This window comes from Accipiter gentilis, chromosome 6 (assembly GCF_929443795.1).
Source record: "Accipiter gentilis chromosome 6, bAccGen1.1, whole genome shotgun sequence".
Taxonomy (NCBI): Eukaryota; Metazoa; Chordata; class Aves; order Accipitriformes; family Accipitridae; genus Astur; species Astur gentilis.
The window spans coordinates 33051184-33067087 of record NC_064885.1 but is presented as its reverse complement, the minus strand read 5'-3'; the positions used below and the strand labels follow the sequence as shown (position 1 = coordinate 33067087).

Here is a 15904-nt window from a genome sequence, read left to right as displayed (position 1 = left end):
AGTACCTTCCTTTTTTGCCCTCTGTTGGCCACAAGAGCATGGGGGCAGCAACTTGTGGCTCTTAGCATATGGTTATAAACAGACACAATAATAAGCTGCAGCTCTAGCTTTACCTTTAAGCCCTCACGCACACAGAAGTGTCTTCTCCAAGGCAAAGGAGGCAGGCTGAATGGATTTTTACAGGCTGGACTACGCTGGTTTAACATAAGACTTAATACAGGATCACTTCCCGTGCACCAGTACTATCCTGCTTCTTTGAGTTTTAACACTGCAATAGAAGTTTCCCTTAACAAAATTATTCCTGTCAATGCTTTAATATTTAAATATATTCAACTAAGAAATTTTTACTCCTATCTTCCTATCCTATCAAAACAAATTATATATATAATTGTCCCTTTAATTTTCTTGTAAACAACAGAAGGATCAAAACAGTTTCTCAAAAATGTAATAAAACCTTCACCTCAGATATATCATCTCTGTTCGATCTTATAAGCCAAAACTTAAGTCAGTCACAAAAAAATTAAACTTGAAGCACCCAAAAATCCACATTACCAATTCCCCTCCTTTTCCTGGTTTTGTGAGAAGCAAACCAATTACAACAACAGGACTGTAATGTGCGGAAACAGTAAAGAAAATACAGCAACAACTCACAGGTGTGCAGTGACAGATTTACTGGATTAGCAACATCCTGCTGAAATTAGGATGTTACTGAACTTGCTCAACAGAAGAATACAGATCACACAATATTTGCATACAGCATTCACTGAGATCAGAGGAAGCACACAGAAGATGAGTGATTCCTATTTGCAGACAACTGGCAGTGCACTTCAGTTTACAAACCCCTCTTCTTCTCTACAGATACAAATGAAGCTCAGCAATAAATACTTACACAGGGGCTAAAGATGCTCTTAACATCGTGGAAGCCTGCATCAGAAAAATAAAGAAAAAAAGAAATCACAACAGATTAGTCCAAATTTCACACCAACAGTGTTACTTATGAGGTCCACAGTGTATTCTTTCACTGAGGTTCTACAGTTCTTTTCCTATAGCACCCATGTTGAAAAATAAAAGCACAGCTAAAGGAGAGGACTTCAGAGTTTATCTTTCTTTTCCCTTAAAGTGTTTCACAGGTAAAAACCTCCTTTGTTATGATCTGGCTATGTTATCTTCACTGCCATACACTACCTACACTTATTACACCAAAAATTACCTACACTTGAAGCATTTTTTTTTTAAAAAACATATAAAGGGAAAAAAGTGAGTAGAAACTACCATCCAAAGCCCACTGAGGAAGATGAAAAACTTGCTAAACACATTTATTGACTTCAAAAATTTTTGTACCTTAAAGTTGCAGTAATATTTCACTGGAGGCCTAGCATGTATTACTGCATTCAAATTTGCTGGAATTCTTTGTTTCGACACTAATGTTATCAGAGTGCCTGTTGCTACTAATGTATATCCCTATATATAACTACTACTATGTGAAGAAAAGACTAGGTATTCTAGTATGAATAAAACCCAATATGGAACAGCATGCCATTTCTCAGTGGTTTGGCCTAGGATAAGTTGTATTTAAGCCTGAATATTTCCTCTCTGATGCAGTGCGACACAGAGCATATGCAGGCACCACTGCTGAACAAGTAAAAACTTAAAAACATCAACATCATATAAAAGTTCCATATAAAAGTTGTCTGCTTCAGTAAATATTTTGTGCTAGAGCTACTTGTAGGTGAGCCAAGCAGCAGCAATTCTGGCATAAGAGTGCTTCATATCATGCATTCTGATGTCAACTACATGCCATATTCGCAGAATATTCAGTGTCGTCTCTTTGTGTTGATCTCCCTATTCACTTTCTAAAAAAATCTCTCATTACCACTTATGCCTTTAAAACTGGTCTTTTCTTCTAACCTAGCCTCTTTCAGTGGGAGCTATATAAACAATGTCTATTGTCAGATTTAAAACTGAGGGACTGAGGAGACAAAAAGCATGAAATACCATAGAGAATATTGAATTACACCAGCTGAAATATTCTTGAACACACTACCTCATGGGTATCCTTTGTAATACAAGGAACTGCTCTCTTAGATGTGAAATAAGCTTATACGCACATTGGAAAGCATTTTATATTAAGTCAATGAATGACTTGTACACAATAGACAATTAACAGGTCATACACTTCAAAATTAACCTGTCTTGACAGCAGTTCTCAAATCATGGTTTATTTTACACAATACAAAAGTCTTTCAAAGTATCATATCTTCCTAAACTGTTTTCCCCACGTTTATTTGTATTAATTTTCCTTAACATTTTTGATAAATAACAAAAGCTAACTTCTGTTTAAACAAAACTTATTTTCCCAGTAAAAAGCTATCATCTTGTACCCGAGTGCACAATGAAATCACAGATCATTTTCATTGCCTTCCTCAGCACCCTTCTCCGTTAAAGGAAATGGGGAAGAAAGTGACTATAGTATGTTAAAGCAAAAGAAATGAGGGAGCCCTTGATGATGAGAAGAACCGTATTGAAAAAAGTAATAGAGCAGGTCACTTAGAGTAAATAGATGTACATAAAAGCTCTCTGCTTCTCAGCAGAGTCCTTTTTACCCATCAGTTCTTTGCTGCCTTAGAAAGAAAAACATGTGCTCCAACCAAAATCTAACTAAAGGATATATAATTGGTAAAGACACATGCATCACCCGTCCATACAAATAAAACTTTTTTGGCAAGTGTAAGATTTTGCAAGCCTTTATACATTTCAAACTCCAGAAACTTCAACCGGAAAAAAAGTTCAGATTTAAAAAAAATCAGTCAGATCAAGCAGGACAAAGTCCTATTAATTCCCAAATTACTTTTTAAGCTGGCAGATGGAGCACAGCCAAGCATTTAGTATGATTTGGCTCTGCAGTCTTCCTGCACCAAAAAGGCACCACACAGTGAGGCAGACCCTATACTGGAGCTCTGTGGGCTGGGTGACCAAGATGGAGAGCCTTCTTGTCCAGTGCTCGCTTTTCTGATCAGACCCAAGTTCATCAGTCTAGAACCTGCACAGGAGGAAGGAAGCGCTCTCAGGCTTTTGGTGTTTCTGGGAAAGCAGTAAGGATACAGTTCATACTACGTCAGGTTCAATGAGGCAAAACAGAAACAGGAAAAGTTTTTCAGGGTTAGTTTGCCCTTCACTGCACCTTCATTTCTGAATCTGACTATGGTCAGCAACACTGATAAGCAGAAAGAATGCCACCATGTTACAGGCAGAGATTTCCTTTCTTCATCTTCATCTACATGATTGCAATTAGTCATAAGCTAATCTGTACCCTCCAGTATGGCACACTGAGTAAGACACTGGCTTGGGTCTCAGGGGATATGCTTCTAGCCCCGATTCAGCTACCAACTGCAGACAGAATTTAAATATGTCATTTCACATCTCTGGACCTTGATTTTTCGCATCTGGAAAGCAGACACAGGCATCAATCTCTTGAATAAGCTGGTTTTTGAGATCTACTAATGAATGGCAGTGTGCAAGAGCTAAAAATTATTTTGCAATTAAACAATCAAATGCTCATCACACAACTACCACAAACAGAAAACCAGCAGATTTAGTGTTTGATTATGACAGAATAATTCTGCAAAATAAGTTAACAACAGCTGATACAGTACAGTAACAACTCCGGTACTAGTATTTTCCTGTTTTGGAATTTATTTAGGCCTCTATTTTATAATACAATTTATGAGAACAAGGACTGCAGTAAAATATTGCTAGAGAATTATATTTCTGGGCATTTTTTGGCAGTTATGCAACGCAGCAGCTCTCCTGTGGCTCACAGGGCTACAATTTCAGGGTCTGCACTACTTTAGGTCAGACAGTTGAGTCACCCTGTGAAGCACACAGCCACACAGCATGCTGAGCGACAGCATCGCACACTCTCCATCTATTGCTAAATGGGTCTGAAGAGAATTTCAGTCAGTTTAGTTTTCCAACAAGTGATCCAAATACAGTACCACCAAGTGCTGATCATTCAATTTATCATCCAGGCTACCTCTTGCCATAGATTCTCAACTTTTCATCTTTTTATCCTCGTTTTTAAAGAGGAAAGACATGCAGTACCCCAGACCCTCAGAATCCCGCTACCCTGCCAGCCTTTCTCCTCCTCATGCCATGGCCTCTTCAGCTCTCAGTCCCAGACTACTGCCAGTTTGGCTGGCACCACCTCTGCACCCATTCCTTGGCTGCTTTCGCCACCTCCTGCAGCAGCATCAAGGGGTGCCTGTCCCAGCACAGAGCTCGAGCCGATACCCCCAATGAGCCATAATTGGTTTGTACCAAGCTCCACGCCTCATTTCAATGCTGGCAGATTTGACCAGTTGGAAGCAGCACTCTTGGGAATAGGAACCGCTGGGTTATGGACTCGGGTGGAAAATAAGCCTGGGAAATATGACCCAAACTCTGCTGAAAATTTCATGGCTTCCTTCAAATAAACATTTCTAATTAAGAGGGCGAAATACAGACCCATCCTAACACTTCATTTTAACTTGGTTTAATATTCTTAATCCTTAAGCAGAGTGCTCTTTTCCACCTTACAAAGTGCCCTGCCCCACACAAGCAGGGAAGGGTAAATGCACATTAGCAATTCCCTAGCAGGCAGCCCACCAGAGCAAATACAGTTCCACCTCAGCACCTCCTTTTGCATTTCACTAGGTAGTATTTGTTTGTCTATTTCCGTTTCTCCTCTTTGGTACAGAACCCGAGTTGTCCCAATCTCAGGATATTTACCAAGTTAAATATCTTTACATAACCTAGCCCCAAAAAGCTGTCTTAAGCTCTAGTTCTTGATTTGCGCATTAGCCTTAACAAAAGGAAAGCCACACCTTAAATAGAGCTGCATCCTACAAATCAGCTCTTGGGCTTACTTACGTCAGCACACTTACTTCATTTAAGACATATAATCTAGCCGGTGGAAAAAGGTCATTGCCTTCACCATTATCTCTGTACACAGCAGATCCAAAGCCAACCTTCCACATGCATTACTTCTGGCGGGAGTGCCAGTGGAACCAGCCTCCACCCCTCTCAACACGTCAGTACCAGGGAAAGCAAAAGCAATAGATTCTTGGGAACAAAAACCTGCCTACCACCAAATTAATAAAAAAACTTTTAAGTTCTTTGGAAAACTGTAGCTATATGCTTTTAAAAAATGGACTTCTATGTTGCAGATACATGTAAAAGCATGAAGCCCTTTAAAATTATTCTTAGGAATAAAGGGATACATTTAACTGAAGAAAAGGTTAATACTGAAGCCTGGAAGTGGGCAGAACAGAGCCCACCAGCCTTTTGGTTTTTTGATCCTCACAGATCCGTTCTTCTCTTTCCTGGTGTTCGTTCTCAAATCTAAACAGCTGAACTCTGATATCTTCTTGTTTCTGTGGCAATAGTGCAAAAACTCCAACTGTACTGTGGTTTTGAGAGAGAGTATTTGGATGCTGGAAAGTTGGGACTTCTTTATAACAGCTGCTTTTAAATAACTGGACAAGAGAAAGTAAAGCCATCAGCACTGTGCATTCAGAGCCCTCAAAGCACTCTCTACAGAAAGTAAATTCTTCATATTCTTATAAGGTTAATAGAAACCTTATGATCTTCATCTCCAGGTGATGAATCCAAGGCCACAGACAGAAAGGCAGAGTTAAAGGCACTGCTGACAGATAACTTCCTCATTACACATACATCATGTCAACCACCAGATGATGCCTCAATCAGCCAAGTTTACATAGCTTCTCTTTACTACTAGTTTTCTTAGGTTAAAAAGCATTTATTTCCTCAGCATTTTTTCCCAAGCCCTTTCCCCAATCTTACCTTTCCTGGAACAGGTTAAATACTAATTCAACCTTTTGAGTAACAGTATTCCTCAAATTGCCAGTGAATGACAGGAAGTGAAGAACATGGGACATACATGACTCATCTGTAATACATGACTCCCAACATTCACAGACTTAATCTTGAAGAAAATAATTTTCATGCAAAACCTATCTTGAGACAGAATCATATGTCATAATTGAAACACATGCAGAAACCAGGTGTCTTAAGGAAAGGAAAAGAAAAAAAACACAAGAAAACAACAGCCCAAGCACAGCTTATTCTGGTAGGATCATGGGGTATGACTTATGTTTGTGTTGGTTCTTGCCAAAGCCAAACCAGGTGCCATATTAAGACAAGTAATTCTGTCACGATGCAGACTAGCCACAGATGGCAGCCCTTCATTTTTGAACAAAGCGAGGCATGAATACGAACAGCATGGAATAAAACAAAGAAGTTCAAAGGGGGAAAAAAAAATAAAAAAAATCAATATTTATAAAAGAAAACAGATGCATTTCATGTGCAAGCCAAAACCACAATTGATTTTATCAAATACTGTAGCCCTGTATTCAAACCAACTCCACTTTGCTATTTGATGTATATATTCACAATATGCTGAAGGCTAAAGCTGAAAGCCAGATTCTGTCCTCTGTTACCACTCTGAAAATGTGCTATAAGAACTCAGTGTAAATTCAATGCAGATTCAGAATTAATAATCAAAGATACGTGATATGTGAAGAGTAAAACCAAAGTTTGAGCAAATTTGTACATATCATTAGAACTCAAAAATTTATGTTGAGCTCATTTGTTATATGCTAATGACAACAAGCCTGCTACATGCAGCCTATGACAGATTAGACTTCGAGCTTGCGTAACCTGGCAGATCTACTGGGGCTATGCAAATTTACTTTGTAAGAAGATCTGCAAGTGTTTTTAATTGTTTTTTTCCTTACTTATACTAGAGATATCCTGTTGTGAAAACTTTCCACTTGCCATATAAAACAGATTCTCTAAGACATCTGAAGTGTACATAAAGTCACACTGTAATACTATGTGATAATGCAATGACAAGACAAAAATGTCAGAAAACAGTATAAGATACTGTATATAAACAGTGAAGGGAGGCTGAAATCTATCTATGAATTCAAGAAATAGCTCAGAATTAGATAGCTTTACAAAAATCTTATAAACAGCTCTGCATTGTATGTTATTACATTCTACATCGTATAAAGTTACTTTTAACTAAAACTACCTATATAAGGGCAAAACTTCTCTTAGCAAAGATCATTGAATTTATAACTTCTCATTTATAATCAACTTTTACTCAATCTCAAAACAGACCATTATGAGAGGGAACAAAATACTAAGCATCAAGCAAAAGGTGTCCATTATGACCATTCACATCATCAACAGGAACAGGTTGATTGATACAGGTGATTTTTTAACACAGGTGAATGTGGATAGTAATCTCTACATCAAGATAAAAAGAAGCATGAAAGAAATAGTCCCTTGCATTCAAGAATTCTATGACTATTTCTCAAAACAAAATGTTGTTTTAGGCAGGAAGTTAAGTGCCCACAGGGGTTACTGTAATTCCAGGTGACAAATACATTTGAAAAAGAAAAAAAAAAAGAGAGAAAAAAAAGAAAAAAAAAGAAAAAAAAAAGAGGTGGTTTTTCTTGAAAGATGAAATTTGTTTCACACAAAGAAAGTGATAAAAACATAAATATGGATTATTTTAAAGTAGAATACTGACCAACATTTTTCAGGATTGGTGTCAATCACTTTTATGAATGGATTACATACAGAGTTACATAGAAGTAGACTCATTTCCTCTCTTTTCAAAGAATGCACTGACGATGGGCAAAATTAGATACTTATGGTGTACTTGTAATAATGCCAGAATACAAACTTCCATCTGGGTTACAGAAGTCACAGGCAGTACACAGAACACTGTTTTGCTTTTTCAGTTTTCAGTGAAAGAAGACCCATTTTAATTGTATGCAAGAATTTTATAGTCTTTACTACAGAAATAAAGTTTCACTTTAGAAATTAAAAATACAAATATGTAAAATATGACATACCTCTGGGGAGCACAATTCATTTTGCTGTATTATCTTAAGCAATAATACTTATTTGCTTTGTCAAAGGTGTTGTGGGATCAGCTGGTGTTGGCACACTTCAGAGACATTGTATGATATATACACTGATGTTCATGTGGAAGAAACAATTGCTTTCTGCATGCTGTAAGAAGCTGTGTTTAACGTCAAATTTATGGACAATGCTGCTCTTTTGTTGACATGCTGCGTTATGCATATTATGAAGCCATAAGATTACTCAGAACTTCTGTTCTCCATGCAGAAATTCCAGGCCTTGCACATTTTTTGGCTCTTCATAAACCATACGAGTTAATGTCATGACAAGTTAAAATGCACAGAAAATTGTTATACATTGTGAAATGAAGAGAAATATAGACTGTGATAGACTGAGCAGGCAATGTGAAAGGATATAAAGATATAGACACTTACATATCCGTCATCACAAGGGCTCATAGAGTAATATCCCTTTATAGGCAAACAGGCACACATTAAAATAAAGAAGATTAAAAAAATAAGTTAACAGAAATAAATCACAGAGAAATGCACAGTTCTAAAAAAACCCAACAAATCAAAATTAGCTAAAAATTAACAGACTATTAGCTTTGGAAAGAAATGTATAAGCACCTTCTGTCAATCCACATACAAGTATTTTTTAGGACTGAAATCAATGTGTCTCTCTTATGATATATTTACAAGTTCCCCTTTCAACACCTAGCAAACATATCTAGTCTGCACATTATTCCATTATAACTGTCAGCTTGAATAGCTACATACCAAGCACTGACACATTTATGTGTATATACTACTTCTATAGTTCACTACACCGAAGCAGCTAAGAGAGATACCAATGAACATGATATCGATCAGAAGACCTCAGCTTCTGAGACAGCAGATGGAAGTATTCTCCATACTTGCTTTGATTGGAGTTTCTCACCAGCACATAACGAAAGCTGAGAGAGACAATTTAAGGTGTTTGAGCAATGTTATCAATTCCTCATCCCAAAAGGCTCCAAGGATAAATTAAGAAAAAGTCTCTGGAAGGAAACCTAAGATTTAGTTACTAAAATAAAAAATGGTGATAATTAATGGTTTGAGTAGTTTGGTACAAAATATGCCATGTTCTCTTTAATTAGACTAAAATATTTCACTTAGAACAGCTTTGTATCTAAGAAGAAGAGTCTTAATTCAAAATAAAAGTACACAGTTCAACACAATAAGACCAACATTAATTATTCTGCTTCTAGTATTTTTGTGCAAACCTGCCAATATTTACTTTAGAGGACATATTTGTGCAGATGAATAAGCACATAAACACTGTATTTAGCAGGTTCCTGTTTAACGGATATATACAGCCTTATATAGAAGGTATAAGAAACTTGCCACTCTTCACTGTGAGCAGAAAATAAAGTTCTTTCTATTCTTTAACCATTTTAAAAATCTGACATTATTCTTTTTATTACCATTACACTCTGAATTCCCTTATGTGAACAAGTATTTTAACTTTCACAGTGCTATACAAACATATAGACAGTTTGTGGCGAAGACATTTTAAAATTAAATTCAAGACAAAGGACAACATCAATAGAGACCAGTAAGTGAGCAAAAGAAACCAGGAGATAACCTGTATCATGACGAGAAGACATTTCAACATACACATGACCTGAGCCAGTGAATTAAAAGAAACCACAAAAGGTTGGACCAGGCAACCTTTCAAGGTCCCTTCCAACCTAGTCTATTCTGTGATTTGAGGACAATAACAGGAAAAGTTTCTGCAAACCCCTACTGATGGCAACACCTTACCTTTAGAGATGAGGAATTTATGCAAACAAAAAAACCTGCCCAAGTTGCTGCAGTTAGTTGTATCACCTGCAGCAACCTGTGAAAAAGGCATCATATGCCATATCAGCAGAAAAAAACCACCTCTTTGCTTACATAAAGAGGTAGGTTTGTTTCTTCCTTACCATATATGAGTGGTAACATACAAGAATCATCCCATGGACAGCGATGAAGAAGACTGATACATTTCATCCTAAGAAAGGCTTGCTTAGAGTAGATGCCGTTTGCTGTAACGTGCATATTACTTTTAAATGAAAGAGCATATATCAACGTAATGCTTGGTGAATCCACTCCGAATGGTTCAGAGTGATTAAAAAAAAAACCAAAACAAAACGCTTCTACTAGACTGTCTCCTAGGTTTTATGTGATCTCTTGGTGCAGAAAACTGTTTCATGAGTAAGAAACAGAATACCTGCCACCAACTATTGCAGCTTGATGGCATGTTTGCATTTGCAGTAAAAAGCGTGTTTGAGGAAAAAAGCACAGAGCACAAGAAAAAGATTAGCCAACACTAGTCTTTACAGCTATCCCAGAAAATGAAAAAAAATCCTCATTTACAGTTTGTAACTTCCTTTTATAGGAACTTTACAGAAGAGCTGGTGCTTTTGTCCAGTGACAGAACTAAAAAAATAATAATTTTTCCACAGCTTCAAGAGTTGTGCCAAAAGAAACCTAAAACTTGCAAGGGACATTAATTCACCTAATTGTATCTACAGGTAAATGTAATCAGACTGAATAGCAGTAAAAACATAATGGGCATTTATTCTATTCCATGACACAGGAGCAACATATGCAAAGAACTATACAGCTTTCTAGTCACAGAAAGATTCTCCAGTGGTTAACACACATCTTGACTATTGACAGAAACCATGCATCTGAAGAAGCAGTTCCTGTTTTCCCTTTAATCCAAAGGTTAGAGAATCTTACTACATTATCCCTAATCCAAGAAATTCCAGGAAGGCATACATCTTACTTGAATCTGAAAATATATTTGTTTAAGACTTGACCCTATGCCAACTTTTGATGGGGAGTGAATGTACAATGCTTCAGCAATAAACAGCCAGAATCCTCTTGGCTTCATGATATGTGTAAACAGAAAATTGCAGGCATCAAAAAACTACAATCCATGCTTCTTACCCACCAGACAAATCACTAATAGTAAGAAAAAAAAAAAGTTAAAAAAAAGTAAAGCTGAAGTAAACTCAAAGAGTATTAAAGACATAAGGGACTATGATAGATCACTGTATTTAAAACTATTCTTTTCAAATTTACCATTACCCACATCAGTTCCCTGTCCAAACGAACATTAGAAAGTCAGGAATTTGATTAAATCTTCAAATGAATGTTTCCTCAGCTTGTCAGAGCTGGTGCTCTGACCTCCTGTTCTTAGATCCAGACCTTTTGCTCTGACAATTCTCTCGGGTTTCTTATCTCCCAATTCAGGACCACACATGTCAAATTACATGATGGAAGATGACGATAACATTCAACTGCAGCTAGAAAAAAAGCCTTATGGTAGAACAGGGCTTTAGAGAAGCCTTGGAAACATCTCCCAACTGTAACACAGTAGTGTGGCCTCTCTCCCACTACATGCAGCAGATGCATGGTGTTAATGGATTGTAGATCAGGCTCACAAGCTGACCCAAGAGGTCACAGACCTGGCAAGAGGCATGAAGTTGCTCCACAAAAGAATGAGATTCAAGCCAGCTTACTGGAGAGAACAAAGCAACAGCCAACACTAGAAGCCATTGCTAAGTAAGATTTCATGGGTATGATTACACTGCGAAAGTCTTTTGGTTAAGAGATGTCATTGCCTCAGGTCCTAAAGCCAGTTCAGTAAGAAAGACTTGTTCTGGGATTTGTCCTCCCAATGTGAATTTCTTCTAGTATAAAAAGACAGGCCTTCAGCCATGGCATGGGGGGCAAACCAGGAAGCTGATGTTTGTACAATAACAGCACACTACCTTTATTGTAATTTCAAAGCCTGAGACCTCAAGGCTTTACATTACACAATACTACTTTCCTGACATTAAAAATTGAGCTCAGAGTACAATGCACTGGGAACAAAATCAAGTTTGCATACAAATAATGCCACCAAGGGTATAATCTTTAATTAGCTTGGGCAATACTTCATTTTGGTTACAACACTGGTGCAGTTCTCCTTCCCAGCATAACTTAAAACTACTAGCGTAGCGTAGCTGATTTACCAAAATATACTGTAGAGCTCAAGTAAACATCTCCGAGAATGATGCAGCTTTAGCATTTTCTGCTCTTGTAACCCACTCCCAAACCTGGACTGTCCCCTGACTTGTGACAGTATAGATGACTGAACTCAAGCACCTCCTTCTTCCAAACTATGTCATGTACATCCACTCATCCCCCATGTAAAAGTGGTAGAAATTTAAGGCTGCATGTCAGTAAAACAAAAAAGTAATTTCCTTGCTAATGATTTTCTTTTCTGCTCATCTATTTAGAGATATTGATCTGCCAAAACTAATTTATTTAAGGGTCTGGTCCTGACATTGGTGATGTCAGTGAGACAGGGTCAAATCCTGAATACTCAAGGTGAAGTGGGGAAAAAAATAGAACAAACCAACCACCATATTTAATGCCTGCCAAAACTCTTTAGACATTGACCTTTTTTTTTTTTTTTTTTAAACCTCTCGCTTATCTTGCCTACACAGTGCCGTAATGGTGAGGATGAGCAAAGGAGCTGCTCCTCTGCTAGTCTCTTCCCTTTGCAATTATACAGGTGACTGTTCCTTACAGCAGCAGGAGTTTTGTGAAATGGAATAGCTGGAAAGACCACACTCTAGTGTCTGTAATTAGTTATGAGCAAAAAGTGAAGGGACCTTCCAACACAAATCCAGGACAGATGCTGCAAACTCATGCTACTACTTAGTCTGGGTCATGATGCCTCCAGCTTTATTCCAAAACTTATGTGAAAACCTGAAACCATTTAAGAATAGAACAATAACATCTAAGTGTATTACAATGAGGTATTTTGAATCCTTGAAGGAAAAGTAATGGGATGCCTTAGTAGCCTAGTGGCAAATGGAGCATTTGTTTTTTTCGGCCATCTCATCTGGCTTCCTGAATAAACAAGGTCAGGGAGTGTTTAGAAGTATTTTGGGATAATGAATAACAAGTTTCATTTTTCTTCTTGAAGATGGGGTATATATGGAGTTTTTTTCTTCTTACACTTATTTGTGTTTCTACATGTTTGCTATTCATGTATAAAACCAGAACTCTCTACATGGGAAACAAACAAGAAAACATGATCAATCAAGCGTGGACAAAAGGGTAACATAAGGAAACCTGGTTATGATGCAGTGAAGGTCTACAAGCAAAGACTGTGATTAACCCTCCAAAGCTTGGCTAATGCCTCAGACAGCCTGAGTGTGTGGGTCTGCTTGTGTAAACAACCTTAGATTTCAACCACAGTAGCTACTATAAACTCACTGTCAAGGAGTGACCTAAACCAGTTGAGAAACCCTTAATCTAAACAGTCTCAGTGCTGTAGCTATCCTGGTCCTTCACTAGAGAACTTAGCTGGCACAGCAACTACCTCAATAGTGTGGATAAAGGAGCAATAAAGTCACACAGAAATAGTTACACACGTAAAGCCTAGTATAAAAATTAATACAACTGTGCCAGAAGAACACAGCCTTACTCAGCTTAACCTGGCTAATTTGGGACAGAAGGGAGGCAAAAATTACTTCCAGGAGGGAAAAAAATCCACCACCACCAAATCCTCTTTCTCTGACCTATCTACATAGCTGGAGACTGTGCTAAAGTGGCCATAGTGGCATAAGTATAACGGCAAAGACACTTCCAGAGCAGAAATGCTTTTAGAGACACTTTTAGAGAAGCAGGAGTAAATAAACATGATGCATAAGATCATCAATCATTTCACAGTTGAGCATCTTTTTTTTAGTAGAAGGAAACAGAAGAAGTATGGCTGCAAGAGATTTTGAGCGGTCACCTAATCTGTCCTGGAGGAGCAGCCAAGCATCAAACATTCCTGGTAAATGGTAACCATTTGTCTACCTTGTTCTTAAAAACCTGTAGTGACAGAGATTCTGGCTGAAATACTGTGCTTATACACTGCTGCTTACACACTTCTTCAAAGATCACTTATTGTTCTTACAACTCTTAAGTCTTTTTTTCATAGAGAAGGAAACAGATGCCTATACCTAAAGGCTAAACCATGCAAGGACAGATGTTTATGCTAAAACAGCATGTGATAAGGGTGCAGAAAGACATACGCAGTCTAGCAATAATCCACCCAGATTTTATCAGTGAAGACACAGCTTCAGCCACTTCTGCACTCTCTGCAGAGTGGATAAAAAAAACAATTCAGCATCTTGCACAAGGATGACACTCTTCCCTCTGCCCCCTTCCCAAAAGGGTTCAAGAGATCAGAGGATCAACCTGAGATAGAAAGAAAAGAAACAGTAAGAGTGAAACCCTGGGCAGATGGAGCACCTTGAAAGCACAGGAGAAAAAGAGAAGCCTTGATGCAAGTAGAGGGCAGGAACAGATAGAAGAGGGCACGTGGCCATACAGAATGGATGATCTCAGTACAGGGAAGGGGACCTGGGAGACACACACAACCCCAACGTCATATGGCAAAAATGCAGAGGACTACTGGGGTACATAAAGCATTATCTTGAAAAGCCACTAGCAGGGAAAGAGGGAAGACCCCTGAAAATTGTTGGTTAGAAGAAAAATGCAGGGGGAGGTGGGTACATTATGGAGTGGGATGTGGCATAATCATGCACCATGGACAAGGTGTAAATCTGAGGAGAGAGGAGTTACAGACAGACCCTAATGTTGAGGTAGCAGACAGAGATCCTTGTTCCTTCCTGAAACCCTGGGATATCCAGCCTCCAAAAGCTGCTAAGAGTGCACCTCCTAAATACACAGGAAGTCAGAGAAAGGAGTTCTGACCACTGACAGGGACATCAGGGCATTTAAACAGCTTGAAGAGCAATAAGGAATACTGTTTATCTCTGAAAATATTAGCACATAGAAAAGGGAACATTTTATTATCTCCTCATCTTTCTGTAACAGATTTTCAAGAGGAACAAAATGTACCAATAGCGTCATTGTTATTAAAAGCCTTGGCTAGAATAAGGAGCAAGAATCTTATTTTCTTCTGCTTTTCCTTTGACACTTCACAAAGTTCTCCTACTACAAAGTTAAGTATGCATGAATGTCTGCCACAGCAAAAACAATAAGCACAGTTTACAACTTTGGCTTGTCTTTGTAAAGCAGTAGCACACAATATTTTAATATTAAAATGTGTTAATGCAGCTTTAATGTTAATACTTATTTGAAAAATTTGAACAAGCTAGGTATTAAAAAAGATTGTACCACCGAACAGCTCTTACACTATCTTTAAGTAATTTAAAATTTCACACCCCCAGGCACAGTTTCACAGATACTAAAAACTATCATCAGCTGATTCTGCTGCTGGGGTTAAAAAAGCGCTCCGTCTCCATTTAGGCAGAAGAGATTGAGCAGAACATTAATGGGTAGAAGCAGCTAGGTATACTGCAGGCATCTGAAAAGGAACAAGAGGCTGGTGAAGCGGGAAGTTAAAAAACATAGGGATCCTGAGCTGCTTATCAATAAGATCAAAGATCCTTACATATAGGGTTAAAGCCCATCATGTAAATCAACAAGGTGGCTTAGGTGTATCGTCTAACTACCCATCTATCAACTAGCTCTTACAAAAAAGGGAAGTCCTCCCTTTCTCCTCTTTTCCCCATTTGTTCTCATGATCTTGTCTGATGCTTCTCCTTTAGATGGCTAAGCCAATAGACTCTAGGGTTATAGGAGCATCATTGACAGCACAAAGGAACAGAGCATATGTCCAGAGCTGAGCAACACCACCACCCCTTTCTAGCTAAATTGGCTAAGATGTGCTATCAAACCACAGTTTTAGGGGTTTGGGTTTTTTTGGTTTTGGTTTTTTTTTTTTTTTAAACATTCGGTTAGCATTTTAACAGATACACAGCTTACTGTTATCATAACAGAATTAACCATACTTACACAGCTATAACTGTGTAACCGTGTCATTCACCAGCATTTGAGATCAACAAAACCTTATGTATTACCAT

General features: G+C 38.0%; 1 protein-coding gene across 2 annotated transcripts in view; it reads right to left on the bottom strand.

Annotated features, from left to right (window-relative positions):
- Positions 1-15904, bottom strand: part of ARMC9 (armadillo repeat containing 9) — a 70650-nt gene that overhangs the window by 37653 nt on the left and 17093 nt on the right. Inside the window, exons 10-11 of one of the 2 annotated variants that reach the window (XM_049803606.1) lie at positions 8370-8405; positions 890-924 (exon numbers count right to left, since the gene is read on the bottom strand). In XM_049803606.1, coding sequence (XP_049659563.1) covers positions 890-924; positions 8370-8405 — 71 coding nt within the window. The remainder of the gene's footprint in view (positions 1-889; positions 925-8369; positions 8406-15904) is intronic. The other variant, XM_049803607.1, reaches the window with a different exon arrangement.